Raw genomic sequence first — 20670 nt, 5'->3', positions numbered from 1 at the left:
CCAGGCGTATCTGTGATCTAGCAGAGGTGGAAGGTTAGGAACATTGGTGTGCACTGTCGGGGGAGTCAAAGAGTCGACCATTCATAGGATACCTGATATTAGATATATGCTCAATATGAAGGCAGTGTAGACTGAAGGAAGGAGCACTGGTTTGGGAGCCAGGCATTCCTGTGTTGTATTCCTGGCTCTGCCACTGACTCTCTGTGTGGCCTTTGGCAAGTTATGCCACCTTTCTGTCTGTTTCTCCATCTGTAAAAGGGGGTGATGATACTTGTCAGGGGTGCTGTGAGGATTAATTAGTGTCTTTACATGAAATAAAGCCCTATATTATTGCCAAGTCTTAGTATGCCTATGAAATGGAGTGAAGTCAGGGTAAGGCTAGTGGCCGAGGATGCATATGCCCTGATGTTGGCCTTCAAAGCCTAGCAGTGTTTTGATGATGGAAGTCTTTGAGGTGTTGACAGGGCTTTGATGGGGTATGGTCATACAAATAATAAAAATAATAATGGCGGTTCACTTAGGATGTGTGGATGCAGGACTTTGAAACAGCAAAATATGAAAGCTCAGTGCCCCTGGCTTTGAGTTCTCCACACATGGGGAGAACCCTCTGACTCCCTAGCATGGGTATAAACAGCAGTGTAGACAGTGAGGCACTGCTTAGGTGAGTAGAGTACAGACACAGTGAAAGACTCCAGCAGGGGAAGGCAGTGGGGAAAGGCTCCGACTCCCACTGCCGGAGCCTTTCCCTGCTGCCACCCTCTGCCAGAGCCTTTCGCTGCTGGATGTAGCTGCACACCACAGTATGGGTGCAGCCTGCTTTTCACTTCCATGTGTGGCTACACATACCCCACATGCTGCTACCAGAGATGTGCAGTGTAGACATACCTCGAGGTATATCAGTGTAACCCTGGAATGCCTGGGAGGGACCTGGAGGCAGACCTGAACTGCAGGGTTTGGACTTCCCCAGAGTTCAGAGGACGACGGTGTTTGGATTTGTGCCCATCACTGGAATTCCCATTAGGACACAGAGACAAAGAGTGGCACATCCCTCCTCAGGCTACCCAGGGTTTAACGTTGCGCAGGGCTCTATCAGTGTTCGTCAATGCATAGACCCAGGAGTGACGGAAGGTCCCTAAACGTGGGGGGCCACCAGTGTCCGAACTGTGGCCCCGCCCCCCCGTGCCACCCCTCCCCCCTGAGGCCCTGCTCCCTCAGCGCCCCTCCGCCCCAGCTCCCGGCCTGCGCCGCCCATTCCCCTAACACCCCACCCTCGTGCCACCCCTTTTCCCCAAGACCCAGCTCCTGTGCCGCCTCTTCCCCCCCAGACCCTACCCTCTCCCCCATTGCTCACCCTTGTGGCCAGTAAAAAGTGGGAGGGAATAGCCTCCCACTTTTAAAAGTGTGTGTGGGGGGGCGGAGGGCATGGCCCTCTGGGCCCCCCCCCCCCCCCCCCGTGCCGGTGCCACTGGTAGATGGAATTTTCCACTGTGCTAAGCCAGCAAGGAGCCTAATTCTCATTGACTTTCATAGGCAACTGGACACAAAGCTGCCTTGGGTGCCTTTGAAAATCTCCCCCACGGTGTGACTGATTCCGTTAGCTATGTGCTGTATGATACTGTTGATCTGCATACAACTTAAAGTCGAGTTCCCAGAGATTTATTGAAAGGCTTTTAAACCCTCTGAACTTTGCTTGTCCGTATGAGACCCTGAAACCCCTTAGTCCAGAGGTCCAACAGGAGAGGGGGGCTCTTTGCTAATTTTCAGGGAACCACAGCACAGGAAGTAATTTCCCTTTCTTTCAACATGTTGGTTGTAAAATTTCTCCTCATTGTTTTATTTTTTGGCAGAGTGATGATGTAACCAAGGTGACCAAGGCAGCTAAAATAGTGGAGCGGATGGTCAATCAGAATACCTTTGATGACATTGCACAAGGTACGGGACTTTCATTCACACTCAGATGTCAGTTCTGCGGAAGAGACTGGCACACCGTTGTGATGAGGGTGGTGAAAGCTCCTTTGAGAATGCAGCCTGTGGGTTTTCAAAGCAGCCTAGGAAAGTTCTATTCAGTGGTATTTGAGTGCCTAACACTCTGACTCCATGGGAAAGCCCAGCCGTAATCAATTACAATTGACCAGTCTGTGCATCAAGTCCTTGATCAGTACCATGTTGCTGATCACTTCCTTAGAGAAGTCAGAGGCTACTCACCGTTATCAACTCTGTGGCCACACCTGGCATAATGACTCCTATGGAATCATCACCTGTGCATGGAGAGGAAGAGGATTGGTGAGATATGTAACTGAGAAGAATCCCTGTTTGCTCTTCAGGATGGCTGTGCAATGTGGATCCTTTCCAGGGTCACCATGACAAAGTGCAGTAGTTCATGGAATGTTACTTCAAGCCATGTCAGTCCATGTAACAGAGAAATCTGCATGAAAGGCCACCTCTGATAGGCTGCCCTTTTGCCCTAAGTGACCACTTTAAGTGGCCCAAAGGTTGCCAATACTGTACCGTTTTGGTCGCTCCTTATTTAAAATCCACAAGCTAGATTCAGCCCAAGATGAGACAGACCCCCTTCAGCTGACAGAAGCCAGGACACAGCCCTCCCAGTAATGGAAAATCTGCGTCGGGGAGTATGAGGGCAGCATAAAACACCCACAATATTACTTCCACAGGCGTGGCACAGCCAGCCCACATAGTCCCCAGCATAGCACTGCCCTGGGAAGGTTTATGGCCAGGACACGTGGAGAATTTACTGGTTCTATATATACCCCATGTAGCCTCTCCTTTGGAGCCCTGAGGTCAATTTAAAGCTTCCCCTCCCTGGCGGAGACCCCAAGTGAGGGCATTTTATTCTAATGCCTAATGGTTAGGCAGGGAGATGTGAGTCTGGACTCCTGGGTTTTATTTCTAGCTCTGCCGGTGAATAATTCGGTGACCTTGGGCAAATCGCTTACCTGTCCAGAGCCTCAATTCCACCATCAGGAAAGTGAGGCTAATCATATTTCTCTGCCTCCCAGGGATACTGTGAGGACAGATTAATTAGTGAGAGTTTGTAAAAGGCTCTGTGATCCTCAGTGCGAAAGCACCTCAGAAGTGCCAAGGATTATTATGTATTCGTACCGCAAGTAAAACATTGCAATATGCAGGTGTTACATCTTCATAACCCTAGAAAGATTACAACAGGGAATCTGGGGAAGCATTTTCTGGTGGAGTTAAATTTTGTCTTGATTCAAAGAGGAGATCTGCTGCTAACAGGAGGGTGATATTGATATAGTGGGCCAGATTCTCAGCTGGTGTAACTCACCAGAGCTTCATTGACTTCTATGGAGGCACAGCTGAGGATCCCGCCCATTGCCTTGCTGATCACTGTAGGCTCTCCTACATGTCCCTGTGGTGTGGGGAGTTCTGTGCATGTAGGTATTGGGAGAGCATTCCACAATTTACTGTTGCAGGCACTGACAGTCTGAGCTGCCTGTACAAAGCAGCTGTACAAGCCCATCCACTATGTCTGCTTACAACAGGGAACAGAGGCCACTGGGACAGATTCCACACCTTGTCCGTTCTAACGGTGCCCCTCTCTCTTCCCACTCAAATCACTCCTGACACCCATCTGTACGGTGACACTCACAAGAATGGTGTTGGCGGATGTGGGATGGCGTTAATAGAACTTGCATTATCAGGACATGGCTGATCAGCACCTGCGCACCTTATTTGGTGGTGGTTCTCCTTTTCCACAAATAAATAACAAAATATTAGTCTGTGTCGCCAAATTCCCGATGAGATCATCGATGGCTCTATAGTTTCCAAAAGAAAATGAGCCAGTGTGACCCAGGGCCTGAGCCACTGTACTTGCAACTTAGGAGACCAGGCTCTATTCCCAGCTCTGCCACTGACCTGCTATGTGACCTTGAGCAAACCATTTCCCCTCCCACCCTTTATTAGGGTTGCCAACTTTCTAATCACACAAAACTGAACAGCCTTGCCCTACCTCTTCCCCATGGCCCCGCCCCTACCCCACCCCTTATCTGAGGCCTCGCCCACACTCACTCCATCCTTCCTCCCTCCATCGTTTGCTCTCCCCCACCCTCACTTACGTTCACCGGGCTGGGGCAGGGGGTTGGGGTGTGGGGTGTATGTGTGTAGAGTGCGGGCTCCGAGAGGGAGTTTGGGTGTGGCAGGGGGCTCAGGGTTGGGGCAGGGGGTTGGGATGCAGGAGGGGGTGCAGGCTTTGGGAGGGAGTTAGGGTGTGGGAGCGGGTTCCAACCTGGGGCAGGGCGTTCAGAGTTTACCTCAGGTGGCTCCCGAAAGTGGCCGGCATGTCTGGCTCCTAGCTGGAGGGGGCAGGGGGCTCTGTGCGCTGCCTGCACCCGCAGACACCGCGCCTGCGGCTCCCATTGGCCGGGAATTGCAGCCAATGGGAGCTGTGGAGCTGGCAGTCGGGGGGGGCAGTGTGCAGAGTCCCCGTGGCCACCCCTGTGCCTAGGAGCTGGACATACTGGCTGCTTCCAGGAGCCACACAGAGCTAGGGCAGGCAGGGAGCCTGCATTAGCCCTTCTGCGCTGCTGACCACACTTTTAGCGGCTTGGTCAGCAGTGCTGACCAGAGCCCCCAGGATCCCTTTTCGACCGGGCAGGGACCATCTCTTGCTCTGTGTGCGTACAGCGTCTAGCACTGTGTGTCCCTGACCTCACTTAGGGACTCTAGGCACTATGGGGATACAAATAATAAATCTCGGGCATGAGCAGTGCCTTTGGCACAAGCTCTGAACATGGCGGTGCCTACCCTTTAGCTAGGGGAGAGGAATGATCTTATACTCCACCCGCAGGCACTGGTTACAGGCAGACCCCTTTTGAATGCGCTGGTATTCGTTTCCTCTCCTTTTAGATTTTAAATATTTTGAGGATCCCGCAGATGAATACAGAGACCAGGAGGGGACTCTCCTTCCACTGTGGAAGTTTCAGTATGACAAAGCCAAGAGGCTTGCAGTTACTGCCATCTGCTGGTGAGTTTATTTGTTGCAGATTTTATCTCCTAAATCCTTGGGCAAGAATGGAATGAAATGACATGCGATCTTGCAAGCCAGCGTCCCTGTGAATTGTCATAACGTGGAAGTGTAGCTCCGTTATTATGGCAAGAAGCCCAACATTTTGTATAAAAACATTCTGAATGCTTTCTCTGGTAACACTGTTTGTTTGGAATAATTCAATTCAACGATTATTCGTTGGTGGTAGATAACCATGCCAGGTGCTTATGGGCAGCTGGCACCTGCTGTGGTACTGAATGTGCCAGGCACATGCTCGGATTCCATTGCCCTTCAGTGGAAGATGAGTACACTGCTGACTTAGTGTGGAGCACCAGGGCAAAGAGGTTAAATAAATGGAACAAATAAGAGTCCCTTCCCCTGAGAATCGTAAAACCAGATTGGACAGATCTCTGGAGAACATACAGGAAGAGTCAGTCCTGCACTGGCCTAGGGAGAGGTAGGAAAAGAACTATATGAAGGCAGAGGCTTTGGTCTGTGCACAGAAAAAAAAGAGCAGGATGAAGTGCCGATGCAATTGCATGTTCCAGTTAGGTAACTGCACGTGCAAAAGGATAAGTGAGACACTTAGGATATGTCTACACTGCAGTTAAAAACCCACAGTTGGCCTGTGCAGATGACTTGGGTTTGCAGAACTCAGGCTAAGGAGCTGTTCAATCGCAGTGTAGACAGTCAGGCTCGGGCTGGAGCCCAGACTCTAGGACCCTGCGAGGTGGGAGGGTCCCAGAGCTCAGGCTGCAGCCTGAGCCTGAACATCTACTCTGCAGTTAAACAGCCCTTTAGCCTGAGCGCTCCCCCTCCCCAACCCCCCCGAGCCTGAGTCAGTGGGCATGTGCCTAATTGCAGGATAGACCAACCCTCTGTCTCTGTTCCAGGCCAGCACTTTTAAGCAGATATTGTACATTAAGCATGTATTTTAAGCACGGTCCTGAGTAGAGATGCTTTCCTGAATCGGAGCCCTAAGTAGCTATTTGTATAGGTAATGGTTGTAGCTGTACATCGCAGAGGGCCTGACCCAATCTAGCATTGGGCCCTGTTGCTGTCTCAGTTTACCTTCTTCCTTGTCAATCCAAAACATCACCACTGATAGTTTCAGATGAACTTTCCCTTTCTGGGGTCTCATTTATTGACATACAATAATACTCAGCTTCTCTTCCCCAGGCCTAATTCATCTTTTTAATTGATAACAGGTGTCAGCCTACACATAGCCTCCCTCTGTGCTCAAAAGTCTTTAGAATCCTTTACCAGGGCTTCACCTTCAATAAATACTAAGTAAGAGAGAACAATAGACTTGTAAGATATGTCCCAGGTATGGATTTGTGTTTTTCAAATCTTTTGTAGTGACAGTGGATCTAATGGTTAGAGCAGGGAAGTCTGGATCCTGGGTTTTATTCCTAAAGAGTGCAAATTATCATTTACTGTCATTATTATGAGTCAAAATGGAGAGATAAAGAAAGAAGCATTAAAAGGCAACTAATACTAAAAGGATAAGAAAACATGATTTAACTGAATATAAAATTAACCTGTGGAATTCACTGCCACATGACATAATTGAGGCAAATAGCTTAGTAAATTGGAAAGAAGGATTAGTTATTAAAGCTTTCTATATCAAAAAGTATAGTATTGGCAGGTCAGTCCTCATGCTTCAGGGAATAAACTGATCACCAGCTGGGACAGGAAGGAACTTCCCTCTCTGGTCTGTGTGTATGATCTTTGTGGACTTGAAGAAGGCATATGATCGTGTTCCAAGAGAATTTGTTTGGTGGAGTTTGTGACAGAGAGGTGTGCTGGAAGGATAGGTCTATCTTATGCAGGTATATATGATGGAATGTCTACTGTAGTTAAAACCAAATGGGGCTACAGCAGAGGATTTCTAGTAAACATTGCCTTGCACCCGGGGTCAGCATTGAGCTCTTTTTTGTTTGCAGCTGGCTTGGATGTGATTAGGGAGAATATACGAAGGGAGCTGCCTTGGAATATGCTGCTCCGTGATGCCATAGTGATATGTGCAAAGATTATGAGACCCTGTAAGCCAACTCTGAAGAGTGGCAAGACAGTTTTGTGCACCTGGGACTCACGAGTGAATGTTGGTAAGCCTGAGGCTTTGATAACTGAAGGAGCAGGACCCACTACAAAGGATATTACAGGCAGAGAGCTTAGAATGGTGAAAAAATGTAAATACCTAGGCTCAGTGGTTGGTGACAATGGTGCCCTTCTGAGTGATGCCTGACAGCATACCAAAGCTGCTTGGTGCAAATGGTGGGAGCTGATCTCAGTTTTCTATGATTAAAAAGGTGCCAATAAAGTTAAAAGGGAGAATGTATCAAACTGTAATTTGACCCATCCTAATGTACGGAACAGAGACTTGGCCAGCCACGAGACGAGAAACCAGTGTGCTCTCCACCATGGAAATGAAGATATTGAACTGGTCAAATGGTTGGACGCTCTGTGACAGGAAACAAAATGAGGTTGTGTGGAGCGTAATGCGGGTTGCCCCAATTGGAGACAAGTTGATGGAGGCTAGGCTACATGGCCAGGGGCAAGTCCAGCAGAGATATGAGAGCTATTTTGGAAGGATGGCTCTTGCAATGATCGTGGATGGAAAACAAGCAAGGGGGAGGCCAAAGACTCGGTACATGGACCAGATATCAACGGTCCGCACGCAGACCAGTTTGCATGACAGCCTGGCATACAATCATGAGTTTTGGAAGAAGGCTGTACAAGTCACTGAGCCCAAATAGGCAAGTGGCAAAGAAGACAAAATCTGTGTGAATGATCTTACGTTATGGAACTTATGTGCCTTCCTCTGAATCACCCATCATTGGCCAATGCCAGACAAGATAAGTGAGTGGGTGGACCCTTGTTCTGATATGGTTTGGCAGTTCCTATGCTCCTGTATCCACAATGGTGGAAACTGAGACTTCTTCTCTCTTCCTCTAAGATATAGGGTTTTTTAAAAAGTATATTTTCAGTGATTGTGAAATGTACAAGGCAGGGAGCCCTGGAGACTGAAATCTTATTATTGTCATCTTTGACGTAGCCCTTCCTTATCCACTCCATGTGTTGCCATCATCCTCTGTTGTCTGAGTCCACGCATAGGTCTTGATCCTGTGAAAAATTAGGCACATGCAAAGCTTTAGTCACATGCGTGAGTGTTTGCAGGATCAAGCCATAGACTGTCGGCTCTTTTGGGCGGTAATCTGGCTTTATTCTGTGAAGCCCATGCACATCTGTTGAGTTAGATAACTAATAATTCATACTCTGTTACATTTACTTTCTTGTTACAGGAATCCGAAGTACAAGGATCTGTTTGCAGTGGGACATGGCTCTTGTAAGTTACAAATTAAACAATATAATTCAGCAACCTAAAAGGGACATTTCGAGGTTAAATAAGAAGATATAATTTAAAAATATTGCACTACTATAGATGTGTTTACCACAATTGCCCACACCATCATGATGGTTAGAAATCTGGAATTCTGGCCCCAATTTTCTCATCCCTGTGTTACTAGCCTCACTTTAGATCATAAAAAGAAAAGGAGTACTTGTGGCACCTTAGAGACTAACAAAGAATACAGACTAACACAGCTGCTAGTCTGAAACCTGACTTTAGATCATGCAAATCTAATTTTTTTTTAAAAATCAAACAAATTCAAGCCATTTTGCTGCTCTTTTATTGTTTGCATTTCATTCAATTTGTACAACAAAAGTAGGCTGGTCAGTTTCCCTTTTGTTTTAGCAGACTTTTTAGTCAGTTTCACTAATTGGTTTTCATGCACTAGCACACTCATGCCCCAGTGTGCACTGTTTGTGTTGCAAACACCCTAGAGAATGCCAGAAACCAAACAGAAGTCTGTTTTAATTGAAATGGCTGCGGTGCAGTTGTTATCTACAATAGGGTAGCAGCTTAAAACAAAGCCATTGTCAACAAATGTTGCCCTCTAAACAGTTCCCTGAGGGTGCCATGCTGTTATCTTGGAATAACCCCACTATCTGTATCAGTAGCCTTGCACGATGATTAGGTTTTCCTCCTTCATGTTAACTCTCTGTCATTGAAAAAGAAACAACCCCCTCTCTGCTGTATTTTGAAATTCTATTGACTTGTACTCTGCCTCTCTCGGGTAGTAAATAGGCAGACAGGGGGCCAAATCCAGATCGCCAGATGCTTTTGAATGGACCCCAAAATCTTTTTATTTGCTTATTATTATTATCATTATCATTATTTATTATTATTTTCTCTGGAATCTGGACCTTAACTAGACCTTGCCCAAGAAATCTGGATCTTGCCAAAAAATAATTGACTGCCCTGTCTGGGCTGGGTGATGCTGCTGCTGAAGAGTCTCTATAGAAATATCCTCTTCCACCCTGCCACCCACCCACTCCTCCAGCTTGAACTTGAATTCTTACTATAGCAAACAGCTCTTTCATTCTGCATGGAATTCTCACAGGCCAGGGTCAGGTCTTTCCATAGAAATACTGGCCAGAAGGAGTTCCTGGGTGTAGCAGGAGCCCTACACTAGTTTTCCTGGGATCATTCTGTGAGGCATGAATCTGTGACTCACGAGACACCTGATTCTGGGAAATGGCTCTGGGAGGTTCCTCTAATGCAGAATGGTCAGCAGTGTAACACAGAACCCTGCAAGTGCTGGCTTTGAAGTCCTCTGTGGGTCTGCTTCTTTCCCTTGCAGCATGGTTTCAGTATAGCCATGGTGCCACAGCTCCTGCCCTGGCTCATCAGGGAGGGATAGCTCAGTGGTTTGAGCATTGACCTGCTAAACCCAGGGTTGTGAGTTCAATCCTTGAGGGAGCCATTTAGAGATCTGGGGCCAAAATTGGGGATTGGCCCTGCTTTGAGCAGGGGGTTGGACAAGATGATCTCCTGAGGTCCCTTCCAACCGCAGGAGGGGAAGTCAGAAGATCCAGTGCATTCCCGAACTAGTTGTTTTTGTTTTTCCAGAGAGCTGGGGGGAGGGTGTGCCAGACAACACAAGAATGTCCCTCTAGCCCCACTCCTGGCATCCCTCCTGCCCTTGGTCTGCTCCTTCCCTATCCACTGATCTCTGACTCTGCAGAGGGGCTGGGATAAGGAGAACAAAGCCCATCCCCTCACTGCAGGAAGAGGGAAGTTTGCATCATGGGACCCTTCACACTGATACTGTGGATGAGGTGATCTGGCTCAGTTTGTATCCTGCTGGAGCTGCCAAAGGATTCCTCCCATCTCCTCTCTATCTAGATATTTTTTCTCTCCTTTCTCACTATTTTTATTTATATATTTGTTTGTTTTTAAATTTAAAAAGCTGATTGTACAGTAGGGCATTACCAGCTCTCCATTCGGCTTTGGAAACAAACAAACAAAAAATTAAACTAAAAGCGGCAGCTGCTGCTGAAGTTAAACACTATCTGGAAATTGCAGATGGCAGGGATAGTAATTGCAGGTTTTGGAAAGTGAAACAGAATTCACAGGTGTAGTGACCTAGCTACAAATACCACGTCTGTGACTGCCTGCCACTTCATTTGCTAAATACGGCCTTGTAAATTTAAGCCGTATCTGTAAATGTTGACAGTGTAATTCAGGCTGATGAAGTTAGAATCCATTGTGAACATTCTTTGCTGATGAAACAGGGTTTGTTTCAGTTGGACTGACACAAATCAGTTAAGAATCATATTGTGACGCTCTGTACCTTCGGGGAACACCCTCATTTTCATCTTTATAAAATGATTGTGTGATATCCAATGCAAGGTTTGTCATGTTGGGTGTCTTCGGAAGGCTCATGATGCACTGAGCATGGTTGTTATAGTGAAGTTATAATAATTGTTACAGTAATGTTATAGGCTATAATTTCATGTATATAATTATGAGGCTGAAAATGTATCCTCGTGGCTTAAAGCAAGCCCATGCAAAAACTCTCCAAGAACAGAGAGGCAGTTCACACCTCGTCAGGGCACGGATGGGACAAACCCAGCCCAGTCTCACAGGAACAAAAGACGCTGGCCTAGGTGGCAACAAAAGAATCTGTTAGGCTCTCGAGTGAGACACCCCCTTCCTTTGGGCAGTCTGGGACTGTGATGAGGTAATGCTCACCTGACTCTGAAGGGTGGGGGGCAAAGCCAAGAGGGAAGAAAGGACATGTTAAAAGGGAGAGATGTTTGCCATGCTCTTCCTCTCTCTTCCACCTCCATCTTCAGACACCACACCAAACGACTGAAGCGCTGATCAAAGGGGAGAGCCTGGCTGAAAAGCAACCAGCCAGCCTGTGGTGAGAAGCATCTAAGTTTGTAAGATCAGCTTAGAATGCGTTTTGCTTTTATTTCATTTGACCAAATCTGACTTGTTAGGGTTTGACTTACAATCACTTAAAATTTATCTCTATAGTTAATAAATCTGTTTGTTTATTCTACCTGAAGCAGTGCGTTTGGTTTGAAGCCTGTCAGAGACTCTCCTTGGGATAATGAGCCTGGTACATATCAATTTCTTTGTTAAATTGAGGAACTCATATAAGTTTGCAGCGTCCAGTGGGCATAACTGGACACTGCAAGACGGAGGTTCCTAGGGTTGTGTCTGGGACCGCAGATATTGGCTAGTGTCATTTGGTTGCAAGTAGCTGGGAGCATTGCATTCCAAAACCTGTGCGTGAACAGTGGGGTTCTCACAGCAGAGCAGGGTAAGGCTGGCTCCCAGAGTCAAGGATTGGAGAGACCTAGCAGATCACTGGTCCAGATAAAACCAGAGGGGAATGTCACACATATATTAAATTTAAGGCTCCCTTATCTTATTAATACTACATTGGATTAATAAAACTGAAAGAATTTGACAGTCTGATTTACTTTATGCTACTTCTTCTCTTAGTTTTAATCCTGTACTTCCCACAGCTCTGACAACAGACCAGTCAGTTTCTCTAAATTTCACATTCTGTTTCTCCTGTGCTAGCAGGGCAGTGCCAACACTGCAGGGGAATATTTTTCCTTTAAAAATAAGCTCTGTCTATTAAAAGCCATGGAAATGATCCTCTTGCTGTTGGTTTGCGCAGAAGCCCAAAGAGACCTGACAAGATCTCTTTAATTCAGCAAGTACCAGCTCACATGTTAAAGGTCAGATGGGGACCAGCCTTTGCAAAAAGGTGGGTGGGTAGGAGTGGATAAAGAGACTGCTCACCATGCACTACCAGCACAAGAGCCTATCATGATCATAGTCCCTGTGCTCAGAGGAGTGCAGGGACTCACAGCTACCAAGGTACGCTCCCAGCCATAGGCGCCGACTTTCTAATGTGCTGGGGGTACTTTCCCTGGCTCCACCCCATGCCCTGCCCCCACTCTACCCCTTCCCTCAAGGCAGATCACTTATACGGAGGACAGATCACTGATAGAGAGAGTTAGGGATTGCTTGGTAAGCTGGCCATGAGCCGACAATGTGCATTTGGATATGGACAAGTGTAAAAGTATACATCTAGGAACAAAGTATGTCGGCTATACTTTTAGGAGATGGAACCCTGACATGGGAAGAAGTGATTCTGAAAAAGGATTTAGTGGTCAGAAGGGACAAGCAAGTGAACCTGAGCTCCCAGAGCGATCCTGTGGCAAAAAGGGCTATTGTGATACTTGGATGTATAAACAGGAATGTTGAGTAGGAGTAGAGAGATTTACCTCTTTATTTGGCACTGGTGCAACTGCTGCTGGAATACTGTGTCCACTTCTGTTGCCCACACTTCAAGAAGAGCATTGAAAATTGGAGAGGGTTCAGAGAAGAGCCACAAGAATGAATAAAGGATTAGAAAACATCTCTTACAGTGTGAGACTCATGGAGCTTAAACTATTCAGTTTATTGCAGAGAAGGTTAATGGGTGACTTGATCATAGTGTCTAAGTACTCACATGGGAAACAGAAATTTAATAGCATAATAGAAATGTAGGGCTGGAAGGGACCTTGAGAGGTCATCTAGTCCAGCCTCTGTGCTGAGACAGGATCAAGTAATCTAGACCATCCATGAAGATGTTTTGTCTAACTTGTTCTAAAGATGATGGGAATTCCACAACCTCCCTTGGAAGCGTATTCGAGAGCTTAACTACCCTTAGAGTTAAATAGTTTTTCCTAATATCTAACCTAATTCTCCCTTTTTGCAGATTAAGCCCATTACTTGCCCTGCCTTCAGAGGATACATACAACAATGGAACTCTGACCTCTTTTATAACATCCCTTAACATATTTAAAGAGTGTTATCAGGTCCCCCTTCAGTCTTCTTTTCCCAAGACTAAACATGACCAGTTTTTTTTAAACCTTTCCTCAGAGGTCCGGTTTTCTAAATCTTTGATCATTTGTGTTGCTCTCCTCTGGACTCTGTTCAGTTTATCCACATCTTTCTTAAAGTGCGGCACCCAGAACTGGACACAGTGCTCCAGCTGAGGCCTCACCATTGCCAAGTAGAGAGGAATAATTACCTCCCATGTGTAACTGCATCACATTGTTGACTCATTTTCAATTTGTGATCCACTCTAACCCCCAGATCCTCTATTCCCCATTTTGTAGTTGTGCGTTTGATTTTTTCTTCCTAAGTGTAGTTCTTTACACTTGTCTTTATTAAATTTCATCTTGTTGATTTCAGTCCAGTTCTTCAATTTGTCAAGGTAGTTTGAATTCTAATTCTGTCCTCCAAAGTGCTTTCAGCCCCTCCCAGCTAGGGCATCATTCACAAATTTTATAAGCATACACTCCACTCCATTATACAAGCAATTAATGAAAATAATAGTACTGGACCTAGAATAGACCCCTGTGGGACCTCACTAGATACGCCCTCCCAGTTTTCCAGAAAACCCTTGATAACTACCCTTTGAGTATGGTCTTTCAACCAGTTGTGCACCCACATTATAGTAAATTAATCGAGATCACATATCCCTTGTTCGCTTATGAGAATGTCATGTGGGTCTATGTCAGAAGCCTTGCAACAATCAAGATATATCACATCTGCAGCTTCCCCCCCTCAGTGAAGCCAGTAACCCTGTATGATAATAGAGCGCTCTACATTCTAACAGACAAAGGTAACGCAAGATCCAGTTGCTGGACATGGAATCTAGGCAAATTCAGACTAAAAATAAGGTGCAAATTTTTAACAGTGAGGGCAGTTAACCATTGCAGCAACTTACCAAGGGTTGTAATGGATTCTTCATCTCTGGAATTTCTTAAATCAAGATCAAATGTTTTTCTAAAAGATCTGGTATAGTTTAACCTCAGTGACTGACGTAGGAATTAATACAGGGAAATCCTATGGTTTGTGTTATACAGAAGCTCAGATTAGATCATCACAATGGTCCCTTCTGGCCTTAAAAGTCTATGAATTAATTTCTCTCATGCAGCTTTCAGAACCTTGTTGGGAAGAATGCTGATGGGAACCTCTGTCCTGACCATCTCAGGTGGAGAAATGTAGGGGATTTTGCAAGATGTGTCTCTTCCTTCCCCGAGTTAATTCATGCAGTTGGAGGATCTTATGGGTAGAGCTGAGCAAACAATTTTGCATGCATTGTTGTAGCTGTGTTGGTTCCAGCATATTAAAGAGACAAGATGGGTGAGGTAATATCTTTTATTGGACCAACTTGTTTTGGTGAGAGAGGCAAGCTTTTGAGCTTGCACAGAGCTCTTCTTCAGATCTGGAAAATGTACTCAGGGCTTGTCTACCCTTAAAACTCTGCAGCGGCACAGATGCACCAGCACTTCAATGAGGATGCTACCTACACTGATCGGAGAGCCTCTCCCATTGGCTCAGGAATTCCATCTTCCCAAGAGCCAGTAGTCAGGTCGATGGGAGTGTTTTTCCAGTGACCTAGTGCTGTCTACATTGGGGGTTAGGTCTGTTTAAATGCGTCGCTCAAGGGGGTGGATTTTTCACATCCCCGAGTGATGCAGTTGTACCAACTTAATTTCCTGGTGTAGAGCAGTCCTCAGAGTGTCACAGCTAAACACAAGGTGGAACAGATTTAACACATATTTCAAGGGACCAGTCCAGGTGAAGTGGCCAGTCTGATCAGAGTTCACCTTGACTGATCCCTTGAAATATGTGGTAACTACTTAAGCTAAACAATCTGTTCCACCGTGTATTTAGCTGTGACGCTCTGAGTACATTTCCCAGACCTGAAGAAGAGCTTTGTGTAAGCTCAAAAGTTTGTCTCTCTCACAAATAATTTTAAGCAAATAATTTATTTATTTCCTCTAGCTTCTTTATGGCTGGTGGGTGCCCACTCTAGTGGAAGAAGCCTGGAGAGTCACTCACAGCGCCTGTAGCTCCACTGATTTCAATGGGAGTTAAGTGTCTACCAATGAGGATCTGGGCCAAAGTGCTCTCCTAGGAAATAGCAAGCCTATTGGAAAGTTTTCTCAGCTAGGTACTGCTGCAGCAATGATAGCAAACAGTGGAAGACAACTAGAAGCATTATTGGAATAAACAATACAAAATGATGACAAAGAGGCAAAGGAAACTTGAAGGAAATCTGTCTTGTGTATCAAGGCAGTACTAGGAATATTGCAAGACAAGCAGAAACTAAATGAGCACTGAGATTTCAAAGATTTCAATCATGTCAGAACACCAGATTAAAGACAGAGCTTGCTGATGTGTTCTGATGGTGGCAGAGCTGTCATTTTGAAAGGATTAAGTTTCCCATTGTTTTCCTGATGGTATTTGGTCACTGTGTAAAACATACCAAAAGCAGCTCCCAGCGGAGATGATGGCTCCTGCTAACTCAGCTGGGGAAAGGTTCCCCTTTCACTCATCTAGTTGAGTGCCTCCTGTGGGCCATTAAGATTTGCCATTGGTTGTGATACAGATCATACCCCTGAGTTCAGCCATGTGGATGGTAAACTCAGCCGAGTGGTTAAGTCAGATCTACTGTCTACCCTGCTGTTTGAAGTGATTAATCAGCCCAATACCTACTGAAATTTAAGAGCTTTAAAATCCTTGATTACAATGTAGAGTTGTGGTTAATTTCTCATTGCTATAGAACTGTGGCTGCTGTGGGGGAGTTTGTTCTCACAAACCTCTTGATCATTGTACCAAAGTCATCGGTCCTGGATTCTGCTATGGATTTCTTCACTGATAACAATTGCATGCTTAGATATGAACACGTGATCTGCATCTTTCATTTACAGTCTAAATCTCTGGAGCTACAGGAACTACTTTAAATGTGAATCCTTTTGTGAAACCCACAATTTGGTAAGCAGTAATTCCCTGGAAAGAAAGGACTATTTTTTTGCTATGGAAAGCATTTGTATTTCAATCCTGAGATATGGAGTGTGCTGCAGGAATTCTTAATGAGCCCATTGCAGAGGCTCGAAAGATGTATCAGTTTGAAATGAAATGTGGTATCTTTCAGCCCTAATGCTTTAGCACTCAAAAACTTGCTGTCCCAATCAGTTTGCTTGTGTTCGATTACTCTCTGTTGTGACAATACTTTCTTATCTTTGCGCTAAGAGTAAATCATCTGCCTGGGGTCTGATTCTATTGGAGGAAAAGATATCACAAAACATAAAGGGCTAAGGGCCTGATCCAAAGCCCACTGAAATAAATGGGCTGATTTCCTTTTATTCAAATGGACTTTGGATCAGGTGTATGTTCAGAGATAATATAAACAGTGGTGCAAACACAGAAGGCATTGTGGCCAATGGCCTAGGTCTTGGCTGTGGACTTCAGAGACCTGGGTTTCAGTTGTGGGTCTGGCACTTAATTTGCTATGGATTTAGGTGCTCTGATACCAAGGTGATGGGTGCAGTATAAGCACCTAGGGAGTGTAAACTACATACCAATAAATTGGCATAAATCAGCATGGACTGGTGTGAGTCATGTACACATTCTAGGGTGGGGCTCTGGCATGAAAAACAACCCACGGGCATGTGTGAGATAAAATATGGGGTCAGTGTTTCTGTATCTTCTGCGAGATGCTTCTTCTGATTGCACCTCAGCTGCACATGGTGATTACTCTCAAATGCAAGCCCACATTCTGTACTAGAAATTAGCACTGTTATGCATTCCTTCTGTGAAACAGAATCTACAGTATTATTCTCAGGAAACAGCAGTTACAAGCACTTTACCCAAAAAAGTAATTCTGTTGATTGACAAATGTATTAACTGATAGCATTTTCCTTTTAACAGCATCCCTTCAAGGAAAATATTTAGATTAAAAAACCAAATTTGGGGTCAGAATTAAGATGGTTGCACTGTGATGAAATCTACATGATAGGAAGAATGTATTAACGTTTGTTTTGTGGCCAGTGTAAAGATTTCTGATGTGCTTAGGCATGAATATGGAGAACAAGAACACACACTTAGAATAGTTAATGCTAAAAGAGTATTGGAAGGGATAATAAATCTCATGTTTCAGGGCGTAAGGCAACCTCTGGCTACTGGGGGTTAGGAAGAAACTTTCCCTGGGGCTGCCAATGCATGCAAGAGCTCAAAAATCACAAGGCAGGCTCCCATAATCAAGAGATTTTTTTTTTAATGATGGGTTTTGGCTAATTTTTATTTGTCTTCTGTGCCTTTCGGGCACAGTTGCTTCACGTTTTCAGGCTTTCCCTCACAACCACAAGGGCTAGGGGCTTTAAGAAAACCTGCACATAGTGTGAGACTCGTGATAGAACTGCAAGGCTTGGCAACATTGTCACAGGTGCCTTTCTTGTACCTTCCTCTGAAGCAGCTGGTGCTGCCCATTATCAGAGTCAGGCCACTAAGCTATATGGACCGTGGGTCTGAATCCAGTTCGGTCATTCCTGTGTTCCTAACTATTCATTCCTTTGCTTTAAAGTTCTTCAGTACAGTGAAGATATTTCATAGATTCATAGCACAGATCAGCCACATGACAGGCAGGAACCCAGGAACCCCTTACAGGCTCGAGTGCCTTTATACCTTGTCACAACATATAGAATATGCCTTTAAAACTCATCAACTACATTGGACCAAAATCCCCCTGCTAGGGAAAAAGAGCCTCAGGGGAAAACCCTGCTAGGGAGATGCTTTTTGAGTGCCCACTGCCACTCAACCCGCTCCGGTCTGGGGTTCCGTCCGCCGGCTCCTGCCAGCCAGGGTCCCGGCTGCCGCTCGCTCAGCCTGCTGCTGGTCTGGGATCCCGGCCCTGCCCACACAGAGTGGGTACCTACCTTCTCCCTGGCTCTAGCCCATTCTCTTCCTCTCTCTCTCTGCACTGAGATGAGGGTGGGAGTGTGCTGAGAACAGGGCTGGGGGTGAAGGAGCAGGCTGGGGTGCAGGGTCTGGCCAGGAAACGGAAGAAACAGGGTGCAGGGTCTGGCCAGGAAACAGAGGGGGCACAGGGTTGGGGCAGGAGGTTTGGGTTGGGTTGGGGCAGGAGGTTTGGGTGTGGAGTGCTTACCTGGGCAGCTCCCATTTGGTGCGAGGGGTGCAGGTGGGAATGTGGGGTGTGTGTGCAGGAGCTCCCGTTTGGTGCGCAGGGTGGGGGTTGGAATGTGGGGGGTGCAAGAGTCAGGGCAGGGGGCTGGAGGTGTTTGAGGGGGGTGCAGGAGTCAGGGGATGGGGTGTGGGGGGCTGGGTATGTGTGGGGGTGCTGGAGTCAGGACTGGGGTCGTGGGGGGGTGCAGGGGTCAGGGCAGAGGGTTGGGTGTGTGTGAGGAGGGTGCAGGGATCAGGGCAGAGGGCTGGGAGTGTGTGGGGGGGTGCAGGGGTCAGGGCAGATGGCTGGGGTGTGGGTAGTAGGGGTCAGGGCAGAGGGCTGGAGGTGTGGGCTGGGGTCGTGGGGGTGCTCCCAGCCCCCTGCCCAGAGTGGCTCGCGGCAGGGGGCTGGAAGGGATATGCCCTTATTCCACCCCCCTTCCCCAAGGCCCCGTCCCCACCTCTTCTCCACCTCCTCCCCAGAGCAGTGAGCGCGCTACAGCTGGGCTCCGCTTCTCTCCCTCCTCTCAAGGGCCATCAGCTGATGGGCGGCAGGGATGGAGAGGAGGAGGGGCAGGAACCCAGCACGCTGGGGGAAGAGGCAGGGGTGGGGGGACCTTGCCTGCCCTGCAGCAGCAGCCGGCAGGACCAAGCTTCTTCACCCTGCCCCTGCGTGGGGGGGAGGCGGGGGCCGAGAAGAGCGGGCAGGATTTTTAATGGCATGGGTTCGGCCGTGGGCTGAGCGGGGCCGGCAGCTGGGACCCAGCAGGCTGCAGCGTGCCATTAAAAATCAGCTCGCATGCCGTCTTTGGCACGCCTGCCATAGGTTGCTGACCCCTGCTGTAGCAACTGAGTGTGTCACCAAGTTTTATATATCTTCACATCATGCCCATGAGGAAGGGAATTTTTGTCATCCCAGTTTTACAGGTGGGGAACTGAGGCATGGAGAGACTAGGTGGCCTGCTCATGATCACCCAGGAAGTCTGTGATGGAGTTCATAGTACTCCTTACTCATGGCCAAGGGGCCTTTGTGGGACCTCTTCTTTCCAGAGCTACTTTTGCAATGGATTCTGCAGAGGTATAGATGTGAGGAAGGCTCCTGTGGAACTCAGCCGGTATCCTTCTGGCTCTGCCATTACTAGGACTCATTTTCCATAGTGGTTGCTCAATGTGGAGTTCTACTTTTCCAGGCCAGTCTCCTCCCTTTGGATATTGTTCCCCTTGGGAGGTTTGGCTTATCACCACCCTATGGAGAACAGGAAACCTGACTGCTTTTGCAGCTGGGATCCGATCTAAGTGTTTTGGTTGTGTTGGCAGCCTCCTGAAGGACTGATTTGGTAGGAAGGCCTACTCTTCTGCAGTTCTTATTTAAGAACTACTAATTACAGGGACTTATGAGTTTCTGCTCCCTCCTTACTAAGGTAGTCCCCCGATTCTAGCATACTTTGAGGGAAAGAAGAGATTTCTTGAGACCATTAGGGGAGGACAGGAGGTTGCAAGGTACTCTTGAAGGGCCTCTAATATGATATATAAGATGTATTGACTAACTGCAGAATATTGGGCAGGAGAAGGGAGGGGATACTGCAATTTTACAGAGCACTGGTGAGACCACTACTGGAATACTGTGTCCAGCTCTGGTGTCCACACTTCGAGAAGATTGTCGAAAGATGGAGAGTGTTCAGAGAAGAGCCAGGAGAATGATTCAAGGTCTGGAAAATCTGGCTTACAGTGAGAGACTTATGGCTTGTCTACACTGGCAAGTTTCTGTGCAGTAAAGCAGCTTTTTGCACTCAAACTGCAGACGTGTACACACTGCCAAGCCCCTTCGGGCGCAGAAACTCCTCAGTTGCAGTGCTGCAAAGAAACCACCTTGACGAGAGTCGAAAGGCTATTTGCATAGAGGCTCCAGCTCTCTATTGCCAGTGTAGACACTTGATTGCGTTCTGTGCTGTAATTGGCCTCCGGAGCTGTCCCATAATGCCTCAAGTGACCGCTCTGCTCATTGTTTTGAACTCAGCTGCCCTGGAGACATGCGCCCCCCCACTTTCACAGCACTGTTTCTGACAGCTGTTGTGTGCTGTGCTGATCTGCTCTGGGACACAAAGCAAACCATTAATGTGGAATGCTCATGCTGTTGAACACAGAGGCACCGGTGCGATGGAGACGGAGAGCTGTGCAGAGAGCCCAGGGAGGGAGATGGGGACTGATGTCAGGGTTTCCCCCTCCCCCAAGACTGGTTGCTTCCTCCCAC

General features: G+C 46.9%; 1 protein-coding gene across 1 annotated transcript in view; it reads left to right on the top strand.

The window, feature by feature from the left end:
• Positions 1 to 20670, top strand: part of DNAI1 (dynein axonemal intermediate chain 1) — a 263518-nt gene that overhangs the window by 60899 nt on the left and 181949 nt on the right. Inside the window, exons 10-12 of the mRNA XM_074952263.1 lie at positions 1848 to 1932; positions 4885 to 5002; positions 8329 to 8372. Coding sequence (XP_074808364.1) covers positions 1848 to 1932; positions 4885 to 5002; positions 8329 to 8372 — 247 coding nt within the window. The remainder of the gene's footprint in view (positions 1 to 1847; positions 1933 to 4884; positions 5003 to 8328; positions 8373 to 20670) is intronic.

The sequence above is a fragment of the Natator depressus genome, chromosome 5 (genome assembly GCF_965152275.1).
Source record: "Natator depressus isolate rNatDep1 chromosome 5, rNatDep2.hap1, whole genome shotgun sequence".
NCBI lineage: Eukaryota > Metazoa > Chordata > Testudines > Cheloniidae > Natator > Natator depressus.
Note: the sequence above shows the minus strand (reverse complement) of the source record. Positions and strands in the feature narration are given on the sequence as shown.